General features: G+C 39.0%; 1 protein-coding gene and 1 long non-coding RNA gene across 2 annotated transcripts; both read right to left on the minus strand.

Annotated features, from left to right (window-relative positions):
- Window positions 1-9,536: 9,536 nt before the first annotated feature.
- On the minus strand, window positions 9,537-10,228 carry LOC148880644 (uncharacterized). Its single transcript, XR_016104618.1, has 2 exons — window positions 10,160-10,228; window positions 9,537-10,062 (listed from the first exon to the last, which is right to left on the minus strand). It is a non-coding gene; the product is annotated as an uncharacterized LOC148880644 (long non-coding RNA).
- A 699-nt stretch (window positions 10,229-10,927) lies between these two features.
- On the minus strand, window positions 10,928-19,839 carry LOC148880645 (poly(U)-specific endoribonuclease-B protein). The gene is made up of 8 exons (XM_088962619.1): window positions 19,378-19,839; window positions 19,219-19,299; window positions 19,076-19,147; window positions 18,737-18,811; window positions 18,580-18,648; window positions 16,706-17,314; window positions 15,553-15,624; window positions 10,928-11,351 (listed from the first exon to the last, which is right to left on the minus strand). Exons 1-8 carry the CDS (start codon window positions 19,486-19,488, stop codon window positions 11,115-11,117), a joined length of 1,326 nt encoding a protein of 441 aa, XP_088818745.1. The 5' UTR covers window positions 19,489-19,839; the 3' UTR covers window positions 10,928-11,114.
- Window positions 19,840-23,278: the final 3,439 nt, after the last annotated feature.

Raw genomic sequence — 23,278 nt, forward strand, 5'->3', positions numbered from 1 at the left:
TTAAAGAGCCAAAACTGTTGAATTGAATGATTTATTGTCTTATCTTTCAGCTTCAGCCATTAAAGAGCCAAAATAGCCCACAGCCTGCTTAAAAATAAGTTTTCACTAAAATACAAAAATAATAAATTTTCTAGTTCATCCACTTAATCAAACGGCAGTCCCTCTTATTAGCTGAGCAGGTTTTCTTTTTGTCGAGTCAAGGGTGCCTCCGATTTTAATGGGGAAAATGCAATCTTATTATCGGAAAAATTGGGAACCGGTTACGTTTTCCCCAAAAACCGGAATTTCCTCAAAATCGGTGATTTTGGTCAGTAAACTGTTGAATCAAATGATTAATCGTTCGAATGGTTTTGATCTTTTTTTTTTTTACTTTTTTATCGGAAAGGGCCAAGCGTTTGATTCGAACGATTGAACCGTTTGACCCAATAACTGGACCCTTGACCAATTCGGCCACCGAGCCGGTTTTAAAAGCCATGCTTCTAACACACTTAAGTCTATGAAACCTTTTAGTAAACATATAACATTTGAATCAACTTTATTAATAGATTTTAATATATATAATATATATATATATATATATATATATATTCAAATATTATGGAATAAAATTGGTGTAATGGATTTTCATTTGTATTAGATTTGAATTCAAATTCAGACGAATAGATACAACTTTCAGCTCTCTGTTTCTTATTTTTCTTTGAAACTTGCATTTACTGCATTTTTCTCTCTCCTCTCCAACATTGATTTATTTATTTTTTCTACTTTACTAATAGGGTCCGTGCAATGCACGGGAAAAGCCACTATCCAATAAGATGATGGAGGGAATTAAAATTAAAGAACAATCTAAGTAATGTTTTAGTTAAGAGAAATTGAATTAAGGGACCCATTTGTTTATCAGACAAAAAAAAGGTAGTTCAAAAACAAAGATTCAATTTCTCTGGTTGGGGGGGGGGGGGAGATGTGCTGTGGGATGTTGTGGGGCGCAGATTTGAACTCCCCATGAACTATATGGTTCCTTTTTACCCAATTTCTCTGGAATTAAATGATACCTCAAAATTTTCTCATTCCACATAAAATCCGACTTTGTTCTTGTTGAATTCAGATCTACCCACAAGAATTCTATCCACACCTATCCACATGACATTAGAGTTGTGCATTGGAAATATAACATGCAAATAAGAAATATATTCTCAAAGTAGTAGTGGGTATATCCGAACTCACTCTTGTTTCATTGCACCCAGATCCCCTAATTATTAGGCAAACATCTCTTTCTCACACTCACAGAGTCACACACAGAGAGAGGGATGGTGGGAATGGTACCTGTTTGTTCACTGATAGAGATAGAGATTAGCTTCTCTTTCATTCTGTTTGAGTGGAATAGTTAGGTCAGCCTCTGTCATTTGTGTAGGAAAAGCCCTGAATTGGGCATTGGATAGGACAAAAAATCTGAATTGCTGGTTATGTGTACCTGTCCAGCAACATGGTAGGAAAGACTCTTATTCAAATCTCGATATATGGAACTTGTGGCTTCTTGGCACCACACACATCACCTCACTGCATAGAAACCTAAGTTTCCACATAGAGCTTAAAAAGACAAACCGAATGAAATGTCTATTTAAATAAATTCCAAAAACAAAATTAGGTCTTAATACTCTATAACAAGGTTCAAAGTATATATTGGTGCACTCTTATATGTCAGAAGGGATGTATCAACGTTTTGAATCCTGTGCATGTATTTTTTTTAAGCTTTTCTTTAAAAATAGGTCAGGGGTTGGTATTAGGCATGCCTACTACTGAATAACCAAAATTGCAAAATGCCTTTATTTAGAGTATTGACCCCTGACTGATACGATACGATACAATATGTCCGATATTAATGAAAATATGAATCTTCTTTATCTACAAATAGGATGGGTTCATGACAAAACATCCAATTTTCAGAAAATGCTAGTAGCTTTGCTGTGTGTGTGGGCTTTTTTTTTCTTGCCATATTTGTAGTGTGAAAAATCCAATAGTTGCTGATATAGGGATACTTGGCGGGCCTTAGGTTGCGCCATTTGGTATCAGTCATATCAAATCCTGGCCGCACATCACCAACTGCTTCCAATCATTTCAAGGCAAGTTCAGCTATAAAAGGGGGTGTTCATCTTAAGGTAAAGACACTTAGCAACTTAGGTGGTGCTTGATAAATCTGAAATTTCAGATTTGAAAAGTTAAAAAAATATTTTTTTGTATCTGAAATCTGAAAAGAAGCATATGTGATTTTCTACTTTTTAGAGGCTCTGAGTCCATAAATTTGTTTGTGTTGGATCAACCCTTTATCATATGAAATTTATTGATTTTATTATTTTACCCCTAGAACATACTATTTGGAAATATTGAGTTCAATTTGCATTATCTCATAAAAAATAATTTTCAACCTCAAAATAATATTGAAACAATACAAGTAAAAAATAATAAATTAATAATTAATAATTAATAATTACTATTTAATAAATGACATGATTAAAATTAAAAAATAATTAATAACTATAAAAATATTAAAACAATTAATAATTTACATAAATAAAAATTAAAATAATTTTTAAAAATTAATGAAATAATTAAAAGTTACTAGTTAATAAAAATAAATAATAAATAATAAATAACACAAGTAAAATTAATAAAAAATAATTAATGTTTAACAAAAAATATTAAAATACTTAATAATTAGTAAAAATAATTAATAATTAATAATAATAATAACAATTATTATTATTATTATTCATTATTATTATTATTATTATTATTATTACTCACCGAATCGCCATTGTTGCAAGTTACAACGGTGGTGGCGGGAAGACAGGGAAGAGAGAGAGAGAGAGAGAGAACTGCTGCTGATTGCTCAGGTCGCAGAGAGGGTTCGAAGAGAGTTTGACGGTGGTGGAGCTTGTTTAGGTCGTAGAGACGGTTCAAATGACCTAATTTTTGAGTTATATAAGGGAAAAACCATGTCATTAAAATTTCTTTGAGGATACTAATGTATTTTACACACCTCTGAATTACATCTAAGCGCATTAAGGACCCGCCCCACTTCTTACCAATCAAGATTTGAAATTGGATTTAAGATCAAGTAATAAGAGGGCATACCAAACGAAGGTGGCGTTTGAAAAGCAACATTTTCATATTCAGACGTCTAAAAAGTGCAATCAAATGCCACATTACTCTCTTACATTCAGAATCCCAAGAGAATCATTCTTGGCTATTAAGGACTAAGCTTTGAGCCCTCATCTCTAGCCTAGTCCGATCCCTCTTAAGCACTCGACTAACTTGACCATCGGAGTCTCCGCCCCTGGGATAACATCTAGGGCCTCTGACGTGTACTGTTCTCCTATTTACTGGTCAGACCCGTCGACCTCAGACACCAGCGAAATTCCCTTATTACCCTTAGCCTCATATTTAGCAACAACAATTGGCATCATTTGTGGGAATGGTTTTAAAACTTCCCTTTAAGAAATAACTTACCTTAATTAATCAAGTTTCCAACATGGCCGATAAGCAAGACTACACAACCTAGACCAGAGGTTGGACGAGGTGGGGCATCTAACGGGGGTGGCTGCCCCGTCGGAAGCCAGGGGCAATATAGTGGACGATCCACCAATGCGCCACTAGGCCAATGCCCCATCGACCCAGGGAAAGCCAACCCCTCAACGTCCAACAACAGCAGCCGACAAGTCAACAAGCCCTTGTCAAAGACCTCTTGGATCCCAGTTGGAGAGGCGAACCAGTGGGGTCCTATGACAACTATAGGGACCATGATTGTCATCATCGCCACGTTGAGAGCAACCGGGATGATGGTGGGTGCTTTGGCCACTATAGTCCTCCTCTGAGGGCTGGAGGCTGACGCTATGCCTCTCCCCCCATTAGTATCTGATCTTCACAATCTCCTTAACAACCGTCGAGCTTGGAAGGCTCAGGATGTGCCGGCATCTGAGCACTCCGAGAATAGGGCCAACCCGTTCCACGTGAAAGAGAACCTAGACAAGGTCCAAACCCCCATTGATTGATGCCTTGATGACCTCTAAGCGCAGATAGGCACCATCCAATATAATATTCGACAAGTGAAGGAGGGCCGAGGTGATGCCTCCACCAATCATAACCCCTCATCCACTTGAATGGATGCCTTCACTGACTCCATCACCTCAGAGCCTTGGTTCTTGGGTGGTTGGTAGGATGGGTGTGGGCGTTGACTTTGATTTCGGAAGGTGTCTTGGCTGTCGGCATGGTAGGGTTTGAGTTGGCTTACGTGAAAGACAGGGTGTACCTTTAGCCAGGGGGTAATTTGAGCCTATAGGCTGAAGTTCCTACTTTGGCTATTATTTTGCAGGGTCCCTCATATTTTCTCACCAGCCTGGGCTGTACTCTTCGAAAGAACCTAAGGCAATGGGTATGGAGTTTTACTAAGGCCACCACCTCACTTCAAGGCTCACACTTTGGAGACCTACAATGGGAGCACATATCTAGATGAACATTTAGAAAGCTCCAAGGCACTCATGCTCCTTTACGGGTACTCTGACACCCTGATGTGCCAATCCTTCCAAGCCACCTTTAAGGGAGCAGCACATAGATGGTTCTCCATGCTCTTCCTTTGGTCCTCCAACTCCTAGGACCAATTTGCCGATCTCTTCTTTCCATGCATGTGGCCATCAACGACCTCCGGCCCGGACCCCTCAAATGGTCCATCTTCAAGACTCCACCCGAGAACAAGGTCGAGTTCTTGAAGAAGGCACACAAATACATTGCCGCCAAGGAGGCCAAGGCTAGCGAGCGCCTCCAAGAACCAGAGGCCGAGTCCAACCGAGGGACCACAGACAAGAAGAGGAAGGAAAGGAAAGGTCGCGACTACGGCCAGACCAACAAAGACAACAAGAAGAAGCCATCAGTCCCTTCCTAACAGATATATACCACTAAACTCTACCCGAACACATATACTCGTGCAAGTAAGGAAGGAGGAATACATGAAGTGGCCAACCAAATTGAAGAGAAACCCCAAAAGAGATAACCCCAAGAAGAATTGCAAGTACCGCCATGGCATCAGCCATGACACCGAGGATTGCCACAAACTCAAGAATGAGATTGAGTCCCTCATCTGCCGTGGGCACTTGAAGGAGTATGTTGAGGGCAATGCCGGCACCTTGTCCTTACAGCAACAACAATAGGTCGGTCCCCAAGCCTATCACCCCCTAGCTGGAGTCATTGATGTTATCGCTGGGTGCTTAGCCTCAGACGGAGCATCAACCTTGGATCGGAAGGCATATGCCAAACAATATAACATACAAAGCCTGGCGCCTAAAAGGCCGAGGCTGGAATACATCATCTCCTTCTTCGATGATGACCTGCAAGGGGGCTCATTTCCCCACAATGGCGCCAGGCAAACTAAGGCAATTGCTTCCCTTCCTTTTTGCTAAGGAAGAGGGTCTCGAGATCTCGGTGACAAGGGTCGGCCTCGACTTAACTGCCTTAATGAGAAAAGCCTTCGCGGGTAGCTAAGTAGAGAATCACGAGTTTCTTTGCAAAATATGCCTCTTTGGGGGAGGCATCAACGCCTTGCATAAAGGAAAAGAAAAAGAAAGAAAAGGGCACAAGTTTGACAAAAAAACTCAGTATATTCATTCAATATTCACTCAATCTTTACAAAAAGAGCCCTCAGATGGGGGAGGTTGAGCCCCTTACAAAAAATTAAGCCAAAACAAGAAGGAAAGAAGCAAAGCAAAAGAGATATCCCAAAAGGAGCCTCGGCCCTACGCGAGCATCTTTACTTAGCCTCAATGTCAACATGCTCGTCGGCTGCCTCTTGCTACGTAGGCTACCCTATCCCTTGGTTGGCCCCACCACATCAACCGCCTGCTAGCTCGGAAGATGAGGGCCTAGCTGGCTGACATCAAAGTTCGGGAAGAAAGCTAGTACTTGAGACCGAGTGTCTTCAACCCCCTCCAAGTAAGAAGAGGTGCTGAACTCAACCAGCTTCTCCTTACGGGCCTTCGAGGCCTCGTGCTCCTCCATGGCTTGGGCGGACACTTCTAGAAGCTTTTGTTCTGCCTCGTCCAATGAGGCCTTGACGGCCCTCAGTTGCTCCCTTTTAGTCGCCACCTCAGCCTTGGGCTTCTTACAATGCTCGTGCTCCCCACGATTCGTCTTGGCAGCGGCCTCTCGGTTGGCCCGCTCCTTGGCCAACTGACGCTTCAACTACTTCTCCTCCTACAACGTCCGAAGCTACTATAGCATCATCTCCATCTTGTCGTAAAGGCCAACAACGTAGAAAGACGTCTAAAGACATAAGGAATCTACGCTAGTTGAAAACTTCCAAGTAACAAAGGACTAGCACAAAGTAAGTGAAAATTCAGCCTTACCTTGGCCAACTTATTGAGCACCGTATCTCGAATAGACTGGAGGGAGACCTGGGTTCACAAGTATTAATCCCTAGTAGGAAGCATGCCGGTGATCAGGTCGCGGCCGACGCCTACATTGCTCAAGGAGTTGCCCTTTCTCACATTCTAGTTTGGGCAGAACACCTGACGCATCGCTAGCGGGATATAATCTCGCGACTTTGAATAATGGGGCCCCGACTATCGATATCCTCCTATAGCCCCCTCGGCTCAATGGTCCCTCACCACCACCTTCTTCGCCCTCAGATCTTGAGGGGCATCGGTCGGCTGCTTGGGTGTGGCCGCCTTCCTCTTCTCGGCCTCAATAGTTCCCTTTGCTCGACACAGTTCCTTCTCATTCTCACTCAGCCTCCTCGAAGGTCCCTCAACTGGGCCCTTCGTAGACTTGGCCATTGCTACATACAAGAGCCTCTCCTTCAAGTTGTCATTCATTGCTATCATCAAGAAAGATAATCAACATTAGAAGAAAGACAATGAAGGTTAAGCAAATGACACAACCAGCCGATACCAAGAGTGCCCATACCAAGGGGGGCAGGGTTGAGGCCAGCCCACACCAAGACTTCCTCGATTATTAAGGGCCCAAGGTGAATCGTTCCAATCAGCCGAATTCGATTCATCATGGTCGAATCCTCCTCACTGTTGTATAGTCTGATCCTCTTAGCTAATGAGTTCGGCGCCCCCCAATTAGACCGAAAGGACTATCCCTATCGACATTGAACGAAGAGAAACTTCTTCTATTTGTGAACGGACGATGGGTTGTCCACTACCCTACCCTGTCGGCCTTGGAAGACTTTCAGGGTCACGAACACACCTCGGAGGCGAGCCATCACCAACACAGCCACTATGGTCCTAACAATGCTCGAAACAAGCTAACTGAGGGAAATGTTGTAATAGTTGAGGATTTCAGGGATGAGAGGAGGCAAGGGAAAACAAAGGTTGAAGTGTAGTGCTCATACACATACACCTCCCCCTCGGCAAGCTGCCACAGCTGGTCACCTACGCAGTGGACTCTAACCCTATAGCCCCCTAGGATATGGTACATCTTGGATAGAACCCTCACTTGCTCTTTACCGAGCTCACTATCGAAGTCGGAGCGGGGATAACGCATCAATGTCACACCTCGGCATTCGGCCTCAGCTCGCTCCTTGAGTGTAGGCTCTTCAGCCTTCTCCAGCTCCACCACATCAGGAAGCACAGGGGCATTCCCTATGGCATCAACCCTCAGCCTTATGGAACTAGTACTTTCCTTGGGAGGGTTTATGTCCTGCTGGTCGTGCTCGGCTCCCTGAAGGATGGTCCTCTCCCTTAATACCCGGACACTGGATGCTCAAGAGGAGCTCTCGGAGTCACTACTGTTGCTCCCACTACTGGTTGAGGTGGAAGAGGAGTTGTTAGGGTCACTCCAATCAGGAAGTTCATAGCACTCATGCCCAGTGTTTGTGGGTGACATGTTGAAGACAAGAGTCCTTTACCTAGTTCTATGTGAGAGAAGAATGCTTAAGGAATCGGCTAATTGGTAGCCAAGGTCTCTGAGATCACAAGCAAAGACTCAAGGATCGAGTGAATGGTGAAAACTCGCTCGACTAGCGTTCCTATTTAAAGGAAAACGTATGACTCAGATCTCTTTGATCCAATGGTCACAGACTAGCTGATCTGATAGCCCGAACCAACTAGCTACACGTGGCATCGACCTTGGGAAGATGAAATGATGCCAAAGGAATGAACCGATTCACCTATCAGCTTTGGGTCAAGAGCGACCCAAACCGGAGACCCCTCCCCACCGTTTTGCGCATTTCCGTGACCAGTCAACACCAACACCCGTTTCGCGTACGAACTTGCACCGAATGACATTGACACCTGTATGGGGCATGACCGATGAACATGGACGTCCCACACTCGTGCCGACCAAGGCTGCATGTTCTTGGTCCATCACGATCCTCCACTGAGGCGGGGAGCGAACAGGAAAGCAGTTGCCACACAATGCCTCCACATAACTACATGGTACTCTCTTCGGCCGAAGTCGAGGTCTCCGCTCAACATGCCATCTGACGCCTCCGCACAACTACATGGTACTCTCTTCGGCCCAAGCCAAGGTCTCCACTTAACACACCATTCGACCTTGACTACTACGGCCTCGAGAGTGGGGGGCAAGTGATGTAGGGATACTTGGTGGCCTCGAATCATGCCACGTTGAATCGTCCTGATTAAATCCTAGCCACACATCAGCAAATGCTTACAACCACTCCAAGGCAAGATCATCTATAAAAGGGGGTGCTCATCTCAAGGTAAAGACACTCTCTTTCATTCAGAATCCCAAGACGATCATTCTTGGTTATTAAGGACTAAGCTCTGAGCTCTCGTCTCTAACCTAGTCTGACCCCTCTTAAGCACTCGACTAACTTGACCGCCGGAATCTCTACCCCTAGGATAACACCTGGTTATGTGTACTCTTCTCCTATTTACAAGTCGGACCCATCGGCCTTGGACACCGGCAAAATTCTCTTGTTGCCCTTGGCTTCATATTTGGCAGCAATAGTTGCAAAAACTTGTTTTTTACTACCATTCCTCAAGTTTCTAGCAGACTTGTTTACTAGTAGTATTCATTAATTTTTTAGTCTAATTTACACTCTCTCTCTCTCTCTCTCTCTAAAGTTTTCAAAACTAAAGCTGTAAGTAAAAGTTTGTAATACAATGCATGCATTGAGTTTGGCTTTAGTCAGCGCAAAGCCCGTTCAAATAGCCTTTATTGCCTTGCATTGAGAATGTCTCCGTACTTATGTGTTTTATTTCGTGGGAAAATATTTCCAATGCAAGGTTGCAAAAGGCTGTGGGAACGATGTAAAGATGGGTTTGCCTTGACAGAAGCCGATCTCGCATGCATCAGGGGAAAGAAAGACACATAAAAAAATTCCAATGATCAAACATGAATGCTATGTTCCAGACTCCTGTGTAGAAGTTAATTTTTTTCATTGGTTTTGTTCTTCTTCCACCTTATTGACGACGCAGACACAATTATGATTAGCCATTCAAACATGAATGCTATGTTCCAGACTCCTGTGTAGAATTTGTGGATTCTGTGGATAATGGGAATGAGTAGCCATTCAAATGCAGACACAATTATGATTCATAGAACTCAACGTGTCCCATACTGAAAATATCTTGGAACTGTCCATGATAGATTTTTATCATTTCCCTTTCTCATTAATGTCCCCGAAAGGGGCAACAATCGACGCAGGAATCTCGATTGATGCTTCTGTATCATCCTTTCCGCTGGTTCTTTTCATATTTCCACTGTTCAAACTTACCCAATTGACTTACCGTTGTGGAAGATCAACACCCCGCCTGCATGACCTACCTATATGAACATATTTGAGACCCTTACCTGGTTTTATGCAAAAGTTTTAAATATCACAACGTATCGGTGAGTACCAGTTTCGGTTTTTGAACACATATGGAAATGTCAAGCCAAATATAAGTACCCGTTTGGGAGGAATCTCAATTGATGCTTCTGTATCATCCTTTCCGCTGGTTCTTTTCATATTTCCACTGTTCAAACTTACCCAATTGACTTACCGATGTGGAAGATCAACACCCCACCTGCATGACCTACCTATATGAACATATTTGAGACCCTTACCTGGTTTTATGCAAAAGTTTTAAATATCACAACGTATCGGTGAGTACCAGTTTCGGTTTTTGAACACATATGGAAATGTCAAGCCAAATATAAGTACCCGTTTGGGAGGTGGCTTCTCACGACGCAAGAGTCAACAACCCTGGAAAGTCCGGCTCAAACCTGCAAGAGCCAATAACAGTGGTCTGTCTTCCAAGGAACTTGTTAGGGAATTAACATTTGCAAACCAATGACTACTATATTAAGTATCAGTTCCATTACCACATTGGTTAATTGAAACAGTCTAAAATAAAAATTTCCTTTATTTTCGTGTTTCCTTGTACCTCATCAACTACAGGGTAACGTTAGGCTCCTGGGAGATCAACCTGGTAAGTGCCAGAGTTGCTCCAATTCTTTGTTTAATGTCAACGATATCCGATTCTCAAGAACTGCTGCAACTTAACAACCCCCAAAATGCTTGGTGAGATGAAGTTTCTGAAATAGGTGGGGTTCTCAACCAGAAAAGATTAGTAGGTTTACTGATGTTTCATTTTGGGCAATATAACTGCAAATTTCATCTTAACATTTTTTTTATCTAAGCTGAAAATTCCATCTTACTGGAGTTTCTGTAATCACTGTGTAGCAGTCAGACTCTTGCTATGATTACTACACCACGTGGGAATGCTCCTAACCCAACACATAATCTATTTTAACCTAGCAGCATTGCCTATTTGGTAAAACATGATCAATATCAAATATGTATAACATGATCTATGCCTATTTGGTAAGACTTACCACCACAATAAGCAGCAATGCTTCATAAGAAACCAGCAGAATAACCTAGGAGGATTTTGAAATACAATGTACAGTTTAATCAAAACTTTTATCATTTATAATAAGTATCTATACCTTCATTAATTAAAAAAAAAGTGGTTACATCCTAAATACCATCGAAACTCGTATACTTATTGTACAGGCCCAAGACAATAAGTAGTCTTTAATTTATTATATATTCTAGTAATCTTTTTATTAAGAAGAACATAAAATAGAACTGAGAGTGGAACACTTAAAGATGTTCAACATTCAGCTATTGGAAACACAGATCCAATTTTGTCATTTCCATGGCGATAGCATTTGATATTAACAGGATAAGGGCCCAACTGAACGTGGTTATCCTCTCCACCTGCATAGAAACAGAGGGTATACAGGGCAATTTCAAACTCTGGGCTAACTCCAACCAGACTGCTTGAGACAGACTTGAGAACTCCGTTCCACTCAAACTGAATTGTAAGTAGCTGGGTTTCAGAATCTGGCTGCAAGTGTTCGTACAAGGAAAGTTATAAATCTGTGCTTGCACTTTGAATACAACCACATAATTTTAACCTTAATATGTTACAAACAAAAATATATTCTCAGTCTGACAGAGGGTGGAATTGAGCACAATTCAGATCATAATAGGAAACTAAGAGAAAATAAGAGAGAGTTTTGATTTCCTCTTGGTTTAGGTTTAGTAATTTTCTGAGGACTCTAATTAGATTTTTTTCATAGTAGGTTTCTGTCATTGATAGAATTAAGAGTCCATAGAAACCCATGATGGGGTTCATTGTAATTGACTACAAAGTCAACAATTATTAAATAAAGATCTCTTTCCCTAATTTTCTAGAAATTGGATGCTAGCCCAAAATTGGAAAGGAAAGCTTAAGATATCTGCAGTAGAGCCCACCAACCATATACAAGTAGATGTTTGTGCAGATGGTGGGAGTGGGGGGAGATGGAATCTTGACTTGTTATATGTTATCCACCTATGACATATTGTAGGTGAAAATACACCAATGGCATATTCTAGGTGAAAATATACCCTATTTGATGATGAAAGCCAATGGATTTATTGACTTTTTTTCTACATTAAAAGGATATTTTATGAATCTTCAAGGGGCTAGGAGCTGCATGGATTGAACTCATTTCATTTTAATCTTTTCTGGCATTCTTTTTTTCCAAATCCTAAAATAACCTCATTTTTTTATATTATCCCCACATTCCCCAAATTGGCTCCTTTTGGAATTAAAGGTAAAAAAACTTAAGTCTCTTGTGGGTTTTATTGGAAAAGGTCTCTGGTAGAGTAACTTATGTGTAGGCATTTATTTTGATTGGCAATCTACTTCTAAAGTAATTTAGTAATGTTAACCATTAAAATTGATTAATCTTTTTGTTGAACCTGTCTACACATGGTAAGAGAAACTGAAATAAATTATATCAGTCCACATGGAGAAATATCATATTTGGAAGAAAAGAAAGTTGTTGTTAATGATGTTAAGACTAGAATGTGTAGATTGATCTATCCACATTATGTCAATCCTTAAAATAATTCCCCACAAGGATATATAGTTTCTTAGCAGTGCCACAATAATTTGACATGTCTCTCAAACGGATACAATCAGACCAAACTTGAGATCCTATTATTTAGAACAGTAGGATATATAGGTTATCACCAACCTTTGGTAATCTCATTTTGGATAAAAGAAAGTGTATTGATATTGCTAGAATTAGTGTATATTACATATGCTTTATCTTATTACTATATCCCCTTGTAGCACTTAAGCCTATCAAGGTCAACTTTCTAATTTCTGTTATTATTAGTTGCTCATTAATAAAAGGTCTGTGTGAGGTGTGGATCTCATACTCTTTCCCAGTTCTTTCTTCCTTTTTTTATTTCATGCCTATTCATCTCTATCTTTCCTCTTCATAAACCCTTACAAGTTCACAACTTGGCATTAGAGCAAGTTATTGGGTACAACTATTGGACTGTTGATGTTTTTCTATTTCTTCAAACCTTTCGAAGAACAAATTTGACATCGCCATGCCTTAAGGTTTTCAAAGACTACATACATATCAGTTTTCATGAAAAATTCCCTGAGAAAATAGAAGAAATATCAGTTAATGTTCCTGGACTCGATCATCATAGACTGTCTTTGGAAGAGTTGTCTGAATTTTGATCCATAGCATATTTGTGAAGGTGCAGGAAGTGCTTGCATGCTGATTAGTGTAATATTGAATATTTTGGAAATTTTTTATTGTCCTTTTCTCTTCATATATTACCACCAGTCATAAGAAAAGCCTATTCTTTGACTGTTATGGAGGTACAAAGTGAAATGTATAGTTTCTAGGATGCTGTCAAAACTTTCAGAAGGTACACCAAAAAGCAAACCAGCAGTGGCCTTGTATTATTATAGCCCCTTGTAGCACTTAAAGCTACCAAGGGAAACCTTGTAATTTTTGTTATTAATCTCCTATTAATAAATGTATGTGTAAAGCATGCTAATTGATCCTTCTATTTTCATCTAGCCCAAAAAAAAGAGGAATTATGTGGAGGTGTACAAGAGCAACATTGGTTTGGACCATTTAAGAAGAAAGGAATCAAAGAATATTCTAAGAGGAGAAAAGCAGACAAGGAATCAAGGAGTGTGTAGGCAATACGTTGGTTAAAAAGCATGGACTCTTTCCACCAATTTTCACTTGATGATATTTGGAGGAACTGGTCTGTAGTGGAAAGTATCACTTCCAAAAAGGATAAAATGTACTTAGTATTGACCATTCTCTTGAATGATATTTGAAGCTGAATTTTGATGGGATCAGTCAAGGTAATCCAGGATTGTCTGGAATAGGACAGGTCTAGAGAAGCAAGGAGAGTAATTTTTTAGGATTATATTTTCAGGTCTGGTGGGAGTAGGAGATTCTATTAGGGCTGAATTGCTAGTTGCAATACAAGGAATCCAGATTGAAAATCAGCCAAGTTTGGAGAATCTATTGATTGAAGGAGATTCTAAGGTGGTAGTAGGGTGGTTGTCTTGTTGAAGAATCTGGAGTCTGTCATTTGGTGCTATAGGAATGAGATCAAGAAATTCAAGTGGCTAACGATGAATATGAACATGAGAATACAATGGGTGGAGATTGGAAAATGCAATGGCTAATTATCTAGCCAAGAAAGGGGCAAATAAGGATCAATTGTATTGGGCTCAGCTGTAACCTGTATCTTTAGTATTATGTATTTTACGGGAGAGGTCATACAGCTCGTGTCTCTCCATGGGATGCTTGTACTAGCTTGAATCTTTAAAGTTAATAAATTATTCATTTATCAGAAAAAGGAGTTTGTGAAGCATTGACCTCATATTCTTCCCCCAATTCTTTCCTTCTTCTTTATGCCAATTCATCTGTCTTTTCTTGATAAACACCAGCGAGTTTATGACTAATATTATTGAAGAAACCACAAAAAGATGATGCACAAGATGGACATCAGACCCAAAACATGAGTCTATCACAAGCAATGAGGACTCAGTTCACATGCTTTCCTTGTTAACACCCTACCTAATCAACTCATAACTAATGAAATTTAGTTCCCTAGAATTCATTTCAAAATAGGAAACAAATTCATAAGAATTCTAATCTAACTTATATTGAAAAATCCCCTTAAATTAAAAGAGAAGAGAATGATGCTTTTTCCTAGGCAAACAGGATACACAGCCCAGGGAAGTATCCTGTCCCCCAAACCCCAATCTCCCCTTCCGCCAAAAGATAAAAAAGAAAAAGAAAGATATAAAGAAAGAAGAAAAAAGAAAAGAAAATTTTGGATGAAGGAAACCCAGGTCTTTGCTACAACCAGCAGGATATTTTACCAGACGAGCCAGCTTAACACCTTTAGACATACTGAGTGGCAATCTTAAAGTGAAATTAAAAGGCCATGACTTGAGATACAGTAGGCTCTGCTTCACCGGGAAATTGTATTTCTCTTCACTAGTGAAGAGATGCAGCAGAGTAATTGTATTTCTCTCCTAATTACTCTGCTGCATCTCTTCACTATTGGTGCCCTATATTCATTTTTTCTAAAGCCTGTGAAATTTACAGAAAAATAACTCTTTCATGGATAAGTGGGCCGCTAGAGGGTTTCTTGAAAATTATTCTATACGTCTCCTCCCAAAAATCACACAAAACTGCGTGGGTCACTCCCCACCATAAGAAAAAGGAGCAAATGTGAAAGAAAATTGTAAACTAATGCCATCAGAATGAACATGATGAATCTTTTTCACAGGTAGAAGTTGATGCGGCCCAACTCTATGAGTGGAGCCACTGTATGAAGGATCTACCAAGTCTTTAAGGGGATCAGAAGCATGACATGAATAATATCAGAGGCTGTCAGAATCTCCATCAATCCATTTAGTGTTTGTACACAGACATGTTCTAGTCTTGTTCTGTGTGTGTGTCCACTTATATGAACATGATATCCACACCCTCAAATTCTAGATCTAACATTTGTGTTGGTCTGATTTTCACTTTGTTGTTTACTTCAAAATGAGATGAGAAAATGAAAAAAAAAAACGTTTCTAGAGTTCAAGCCAAAGTAAAAATGAAAAAAAAAAAAAAAAAACAAGGTATACAGTCAAGAATCATTGCAATTGAAATCCCTATCACCAAGTACCAACCATGATGAAGAGGGTTGATATGTATAGTTACATCACTTACAATTTGTCCATATCTTCCGGGAAAAATATAACCTTGATAATCAACACTTCCTTTTGCCTCTTCAAGGTAAAACTACAAAATGAAAATGAAGAGTTTGTTACTTCTATAATTCTATGAAGGATTAGCAAAGAAAAATGTCTTAGTCCAGGTAAAATGTTGTTAAAATCAAGGTATAAAAAAAAAGGAGTAATATAGTCTTATAATTAACTTTCTAGGTGATTGCAGAACCATCTATGTAAGAGGTCATGGGTTCAAATTCATGTATATCCATGTGCCATAACAACTCTCCATGTAGCATACTGGAGCTATAGGCAAACACAACCACACGATACCAGCTTCTGCTTGCTTGTGAGGTGAACACATCTGCCAGAGTCCCCTAATGGGCCTAACAGGGTTACACTTACTCCCATCATCAGTGCTATATCTCATGTAGACCTTATTACAATATTACAATGACAATTTTTAACTATTCACACTACTTCCATTAAGTTCATGATGAAAGTTTGTATACTTCCTGGTCCTTCTAATGCCTCTTGCTTCATCATTGAAATGAATGCAGTAACAATAGAAAGCTGAGATTGGACTTGGACCCTTTCAATCGTAGTTCCCAATCTCTGAATATGAGATTGATTAAAAGTTATTGGAGGCACCAACCTTAATCTATGTGTCTGTTAGTACCAACCTTAGATGTTACCTTTTGCAACTTGTAAAGTTAAGAATGATAAATACACTATTTTTTTTGGAAAGAAATGATAAATGCACTCTGATGAAGGAGAATGATGCTCAGAAACCTTTGCACAATAATAGCTGCCTATTTCACATTATAAATATGACAATACGATACAATAAAACATTTTGTTATTTTGTTTATTCATTAACTCATATTTCTGTCTTATATTTAAGTTATATCATAAAATACAGTTCTTAAGAGATACACCTACACATTTTATGCAGAAAATGGGCAAAAATGCATGCAGGTTAACTACAAGAACAGTTCAAGAAGGAGAGTAGGTAAATGGTGGGAAAAAATCCCATGCATTTAATTGTCACAGGTAAGCATTATCCAATGATTTCACTTGTCAGGCTATACTTGGGTGTAAGATCAAGGTGGACTTAAGAATGAAATATCGACAAACAGCATCAAGATACAGACCTGAATCCAGTTGTGGAAGCCAGAAACTTCTTGTTCCCCACGTTGCTTGATTTCCCCAACAAAAACATGTTCAAAAGCAGAGGAGCAACTAGATGTACCACCTCGGCCATAAAGGTCAAACCAGAGACCTATCAACACTCTTTTAAAATCTTGATAATCCTCAGACAGAATGCCTTTGGATGAAAGATACTTGTGAAGATATTTAATGGGTGCAGTTCTACTGATCTCTTCGATGAACGCAATCTGCTCCTGCCTCTCCTCAGAAGTAACAACTTCTTTACACCCTTCATTTGGGTTGTAATTATCTAAAAGAGAACAGAAACGAGAATAAGTGGGCTTCCTGAATACATCCTCACTTAGCCAGTAAAACAGGCTGCCTTGGGCCATATCTTCCTTTTGGTAAGCTTTCTTTCCTTCACCACAGTCAATCTGATAGTCCTTTCCAGGTACCAAACGATTTGAATCAAGTTCCCATAGCTTGTTGCAAGCTTGTGAAAGGTCAGCAAGCTCCTCTTCTGAAGGTTGTAGACGAGCACCACAATTGATGTCGTCAGAGTATATCTGCTCAGTTGGAGGCTTTTTATATCCATGCCATTGATCCTTTGCTACCTGTCAATGTTATGATGAAATACTGCTGCTTGAGAAAGAGAGATACATAAACAGAACCATCTAAAACTTGTTCCCACTGATGCATATTCCAAGTCTATATTTAACTGCGAATGCTCAAAGCTTAGAAACCTATATTGAACAACAGACCAGTATAGTGACCATCAAAAATTGGAAGCAAGTTAAAGTTACTTGGAAGGTTCAATAGGGATGGTGTATTTAGAATAGATTTTAATATTTTTGTAACTGAAATTTGCTTCCTAGGCTAGTTGGCTTATTGGTATCAATATTATGAGTCAATCTGGTCTAGGAACCCCGTTTGAATACAACTTTCTTCATCTTAACAAATGGTATGAGGCCAATATTTTTTTTTATTTTTTATCTTTTTGCAGTATCCTCATTCAGTCTAAAATCCTACTCTCAATCAAACTAAGCTACTTTATAGGAGTGCTGCATTAAACTGCACTATATAGGACAGATACTTCGAACATTAAGGCCATTGCCCGGTGTTAGTCGTGGTCATCCAGGGTCTTGGGAACAGTGGGCCGGATAAGGACCTATGGCATTTTCTTGCATGAAGTGGCCACTCTCAGACCCGAACCCACATTCTTACACTCACCAAACTGAGATTTTAGTCATTTTAGCATTATGCTGAGCAATAGTCCCTATATACTAAAAACATTCATATTTGACCATGTAGGAATGAGCTTTTCAGTTTCTCTCAAAATAGTGATGTAAAGAACCATCTATTGCATAAGACATCAATGAATATTAATTAAAATGAGTAAGTCTTCTATGCCACTCTTTTTTCTTCCTTTTCCTTTTTGCTGTTACAGGGAATTTTTGTGGCTTTGGGCCATAAATGACTTCAAAACAGAATCTATATTTTTATATTAATTTTCTGTAATGTTGGGAATGCTAAATTCAGATAATGTCTGGAAGATCTCTTTCCCCACAATTAAAATGATGAATTAGATATCTAAGAACTGTCATAAGAGAACTTATCTCCTCATTAGAATTCTATAAATGGAGGACCTCCATTTAGATATTGATATCCTTTGGATATTTTAATGATAACATCTAGTGGTTTCTTTTTCTTTTTCCTTTCTTGTTTTTAGATGACATGGTTGTGTTATTTCTAAGGAGATTGCAATGTACATTCTATTTCCATTATACTATACCATTTACTCATATTTTCCATTATACTATACCATTTACTATACTATACCTTAGATAGATAGAATTATAACAAGCAAAAGGAAGAAGACCTTATGAGGATGCTTTGGAGGCCTTTTATTGACAGATTCCCAACCATCATTGTTACCCTCATTCTCCGTCTGTAAAATATGATCCAAAACACTCAACATTTTCATGGATAGCTTTTAGATAAGTCATCGCAAATGAACAAAGTGAAATCAAATCAACCTTTCTATTCCATGGGCTATGGCTGTATCCATGTTCATCACCCTCTTTGTACATGTGATGGTCCTCGTAAACAACCTGCATTTGCAATATAGCCAAGCACTTGCTTAATTATGACAGAAGAGGTTACAGAAGATTAAAGAAGTTTGACTCAAATCCAATTCTCAACCGGTTGACACCCAACTTTCAAATTTCATAACTACTCATTAATTTTGTTTTTTTAGGCAAGTTCAAGCAAATTGGGTGTTAATTTTTGAGGTCGTGTGATGTAACTAAGAACACTTGAATCACTAATGAAAAAGAGAAGATCTCAGATCGATAAGTAAAGAAGAGAAAAATAACCTTTTGGGGTCGCCTAGAAGGCATCTCTTCAACGTTTTCCCATTTGTCTTCGTTGCTATCATCTCTTTCTTCCTGCAAAATCATTATCCAAATCGTTGATGTGTTTATACATTCATCAAAATTCACTAAAAGTCGAAACTAACCTTTCTGTTCCACCGGTTCCGGCTATAGTCGTTGGCATCCAAACTGCTCTCTTCGTCCTTATCGTTCTCTCCCGTCACCACCTGTATGTAAACTTTACACTCTCTTAGCACCCAGAACAAAGACAGAATAAAGGCAAATAGCACAAGAGTGGTACTCACCTGTGCCCAAGTGGATCGGGATCGCTCTTCTCGAAACTGAGAGTTCGTTTCCTCGTCGTTGTCGCCTTGGCCGAGGGCTACTTCGATCAAGCCCTTTATCAGACCATCCATCTCTTTCCTACCTCTGGATCACAGTAGAGATAGAGAGAGAGAGAGAGAGAGAGAGAGAGAGAGAGGGTTTAGTGGAGGTGGGGGAGTTGAAATGGAAAATAATAATTATTGAGCGCAGAAGTCGTTGAAATGGAAGTTGTGGATGGCGGGTAATGGCAATTTTGGTAATTTAATGAAAGTTGAGGGAGGTGGTTGGCCGACATATCCTAATATCTACACGGCACACGGGCGTGCAGGGTTAACGGAGTCTGGATCTGCTACTCACAGTGCACGCCTCACATATAGAGTGGGATGTGGCTGTGAGGTCGGTGTGAGGCGCACTATATGAGGAATAGATCTCAATTTGTGTTTACGAGCACGGATATATGCTTAGGAGGGTGTGTATATAACCAATTACAGGAACGGGATCTTTTTTTTTGCTTCATGGGGCTACACAACAGGGGTAGCCCATCCCCTTTCCCTTAACCCCCCCAACACTTGGTGGCAGCGGGATTTGATCCTAGGTCTCTACTCCGATAAGTCAGATAACCTACCAACTGAGCCACATTACAGGAACGGGATCTGCTCCTATACATGGTGCCTCACAAACAAATCTCCTGTGAATTACACCTCAACGTTACATGATCAAAGGCTGTTGAGCATGATTGGACAGGGCAGTTTTAGTTTTTTTTAAGAAATGTGAATATCCCACCAAGTAATTTGCAGAAGAGCTGTCAATCTACTCGGGAGGGTAACTGGTGAGGCCAAAAAAAAAAAAAAAAAGGAAAGGGAAGAAGAAGAAGAAGAAAAAAGAGGAGAAAAAATGTGACTGTATTCCCTTGTTGTAGTAGGATATAGGATCTCAAATTGTGCTTTTGAATTTTTGTCATTTATAATTTAGATTTATATCTATTGGGTTTTGGTCTATTGGATCATTTTATAGTTTTGTTATTAAGGAATTATTTGCAAGTAAGGTTGCAAGTCAGGCTGGGTTAGGTTGCATTGAGGCCAATCCTAACCCAACCCAACCTTCAAACCATCAACCGAACCCTAACCCTAACCTTAACTAAATTTCTTTTACCCTAGCCCAACCCAAAGTCAATTTCGGGTTGGGTTGGGCCCAACACAACATTCTTTTCATCTCTTAAAACCTAATAGAATTTCTCGAATTTAGATATTAACTCAATTTTCACTGCATATTTTAATCCTATGTTTCATTAGGATTTGTTTAGTGATGTGTTCTTTTTTTTTGTTATGTTGGCTACGTTTGGAAATGATGCAAATGGAGTGTAAATCCTAGTTTATGGTAAATTTGCACTCTGCTTCACTTTTGCCTGTGTTTGGCAACATTAAGCTTATGCATTGACAAATGACAGACCAATGCATATTTACATTGATAATAAGATGTAAAAGTACATCAATAAAAAAAGAAGCTTTTGATAAAAAAAAAAGCATATGCTTTATTAGAATTCATATTTGCATCCATTACAGCTAAAAGTTTGTTTGACAAGAAGGTAAATTTGTCAATGCAAAATTAACCCAATCTTGCAATTTATTTGAATCCTTTTACAATCTATATATTTGCTTTCACACTTAATTGCATCATTCCCAAACGGAACCTTTGGTACAAAATTCAAAAAAACAAGTGTTAGAAATGACTATAGCTTATTATGAGTTATGTCTTATGATGGGCAGCAAACAACATAGAGGAAATGAAGAATAAAATTTTCAAAAAAAAAAAAACTTAAAAATTAATGTTATTAAGGTTTTAGTCTTTCTAATTAGGATTAAGTGAAGTAATTATCTTAAAAGAAATACATAATACTATGTGGTGGGGGCTATACAAATATCATGCATCTAAACAAATCAATGAATATTATATATTATATATAACATATATTTATATATGACATGTACTATAGAGTTGGGTTCAGGTTGGCTAAGGGGTCAACCTTAATCCAACCCGAAGTAAAGTCGGGTTCCTGAATTTCAACCCTAACCCTAATCTGAACATCAATCTGATCCAACCCAATTCAACTTTTTCGGGTTGGGTTCAAACCAACCCGGCCCAAGTTGCAGCCTTACTTGTAAGAGGTAAATATTTTAGGGGCTTGTGAGAAGGGGACTGTTTTTTTAAGGGTCATTTGATTCTTTCTCTTTTGTTTGAGTTGTAGCTCAACCCCTGGGTTTTCAAGTATTAGGAACTGAGGTTTTGAGGAGTCAACCCATTTTGGCACCTTCCAATCCCTTTAACGCTGTGTATTCACGGGGGGAGGCCAACTTGCCAACTTGATGCCATTGCTATTGACTGTTTCATGAGGAATTTCACTTCAACTTTAAGTCTAAAATCCTGCTTGATATTTCTTTTGCTTATTGTTATACATTTGGAGTGTTGCATGTAATTTATTTTTTTATCCACATCAGCTACACTTACAAATGCATTAAATGGGTCATTCTCCATATGGTCTACTTTAATGTAGGGATATTGCGTTGTAAGGCATATATTTGCCGTTATAAAACGTTATTCAAGCTATGGATGCAAATAGGTCAGATAAGATCCTATTTGAAATCCGATAAGAAACAGATTTGGATAACTTCCTTATTCTAAAAATCTGAGGGAATGAGAAAAGCCAGTCCATTTAGTTATTGGATTGAAGTCAAATATACTCCGATCTTATCCATTAGTTATGAAATATTATATATACTATAATATATTATTATATTATATAAATAATATATTATTTATTGTTTTTATTGCAATTCAAATCCAATCGGATATCTGAGAAGATATTCAAATTTGAATCATAATCTTGGAAATTTGATGAATTCTTATTATATTTGGATTGGGTGGATTTAAGGATGACAACAATTGTAGGTTTAGGGAGGGTTTTGTATATTCTAGACCCGACCAGCCTCCCTAAACCTCTCAACCCATTCCAATCCCAAAACTTATAGTGGATTGGATTTTGAGAATCTAAACCCTTCACAACCCTACCCTCCTTACATTCAAGGGTAGGGGTGGGCTGGGTTTTTAAACCCACATCTAATTTCCTACTATTTCTTGTATTATATCAGCAATAAATACAAAAATAATACAAACAAATAACAAAATTTCTAGTAATTTTATTAAGACATGTAAAAAACACAAACTATCAATTATCCTTCATATACAATTCAAAATATTATTAAATTTAACACCTATTATATAAAATTTATATGCTTTCCAACAATGTGAGGGTTGGGGAGGGTCAGGTTTAGCCTAATACTATATGCTACCCGTATTCATACGGGTTATAGAATCTCAAAATCCATCTCCTAAAACCCATCCTTAGAACACTAAATCTGCCCCATTAGGGCGAATACCCATCAAATAGGATAAAAATTGCCATCCCTAGATGGATTCTTATTGAATCGGATTAGATATACCCTTTATCAAATTCAATCCGATCCATTTTCAACCCTAATCCAAGGCCTACAACAGAAGATGTTGACTGTTGATTCTTAGTTTAGATAACAAAACATGTTACAACACTCTTCCACAATCTTCCAACGTGATCTGACACCACTCATCTCACCATCAGACTCAGCCTAATCAATAAACATGTAGTATTAGATGATGTTAGAAGGGTGTTGGAATGTGTTTTGTTGACAGACGATATAGACTCCGTCACGACTATATAGTTGGAAATCAGGATTGAATTGATATTAGACGCTTCCATATTTGGGTTGGGTGAGGGTGAGGGTGGGGTTGTCTGTCAATGGGCACCTAAACTTTGACACCTGATTCAATGTCCCTCTTATTATTTCAGAT

This window comes from Nelumbo lutea, chromosome 1 (genome assembly GCF_056320005.1).
Source record: "Nelumbo lutea isolate HS-2025 chromosome 1, American lotus-T2T, whole genome shotgun sequence".
Classification (NCBI taxonomy): Eukaryota; Viridiplantae; Streptophyta; class Magnoliopsida; order Proteales; family Nelumbonaceae; genus Nelumbo; species Nelumbo lutea.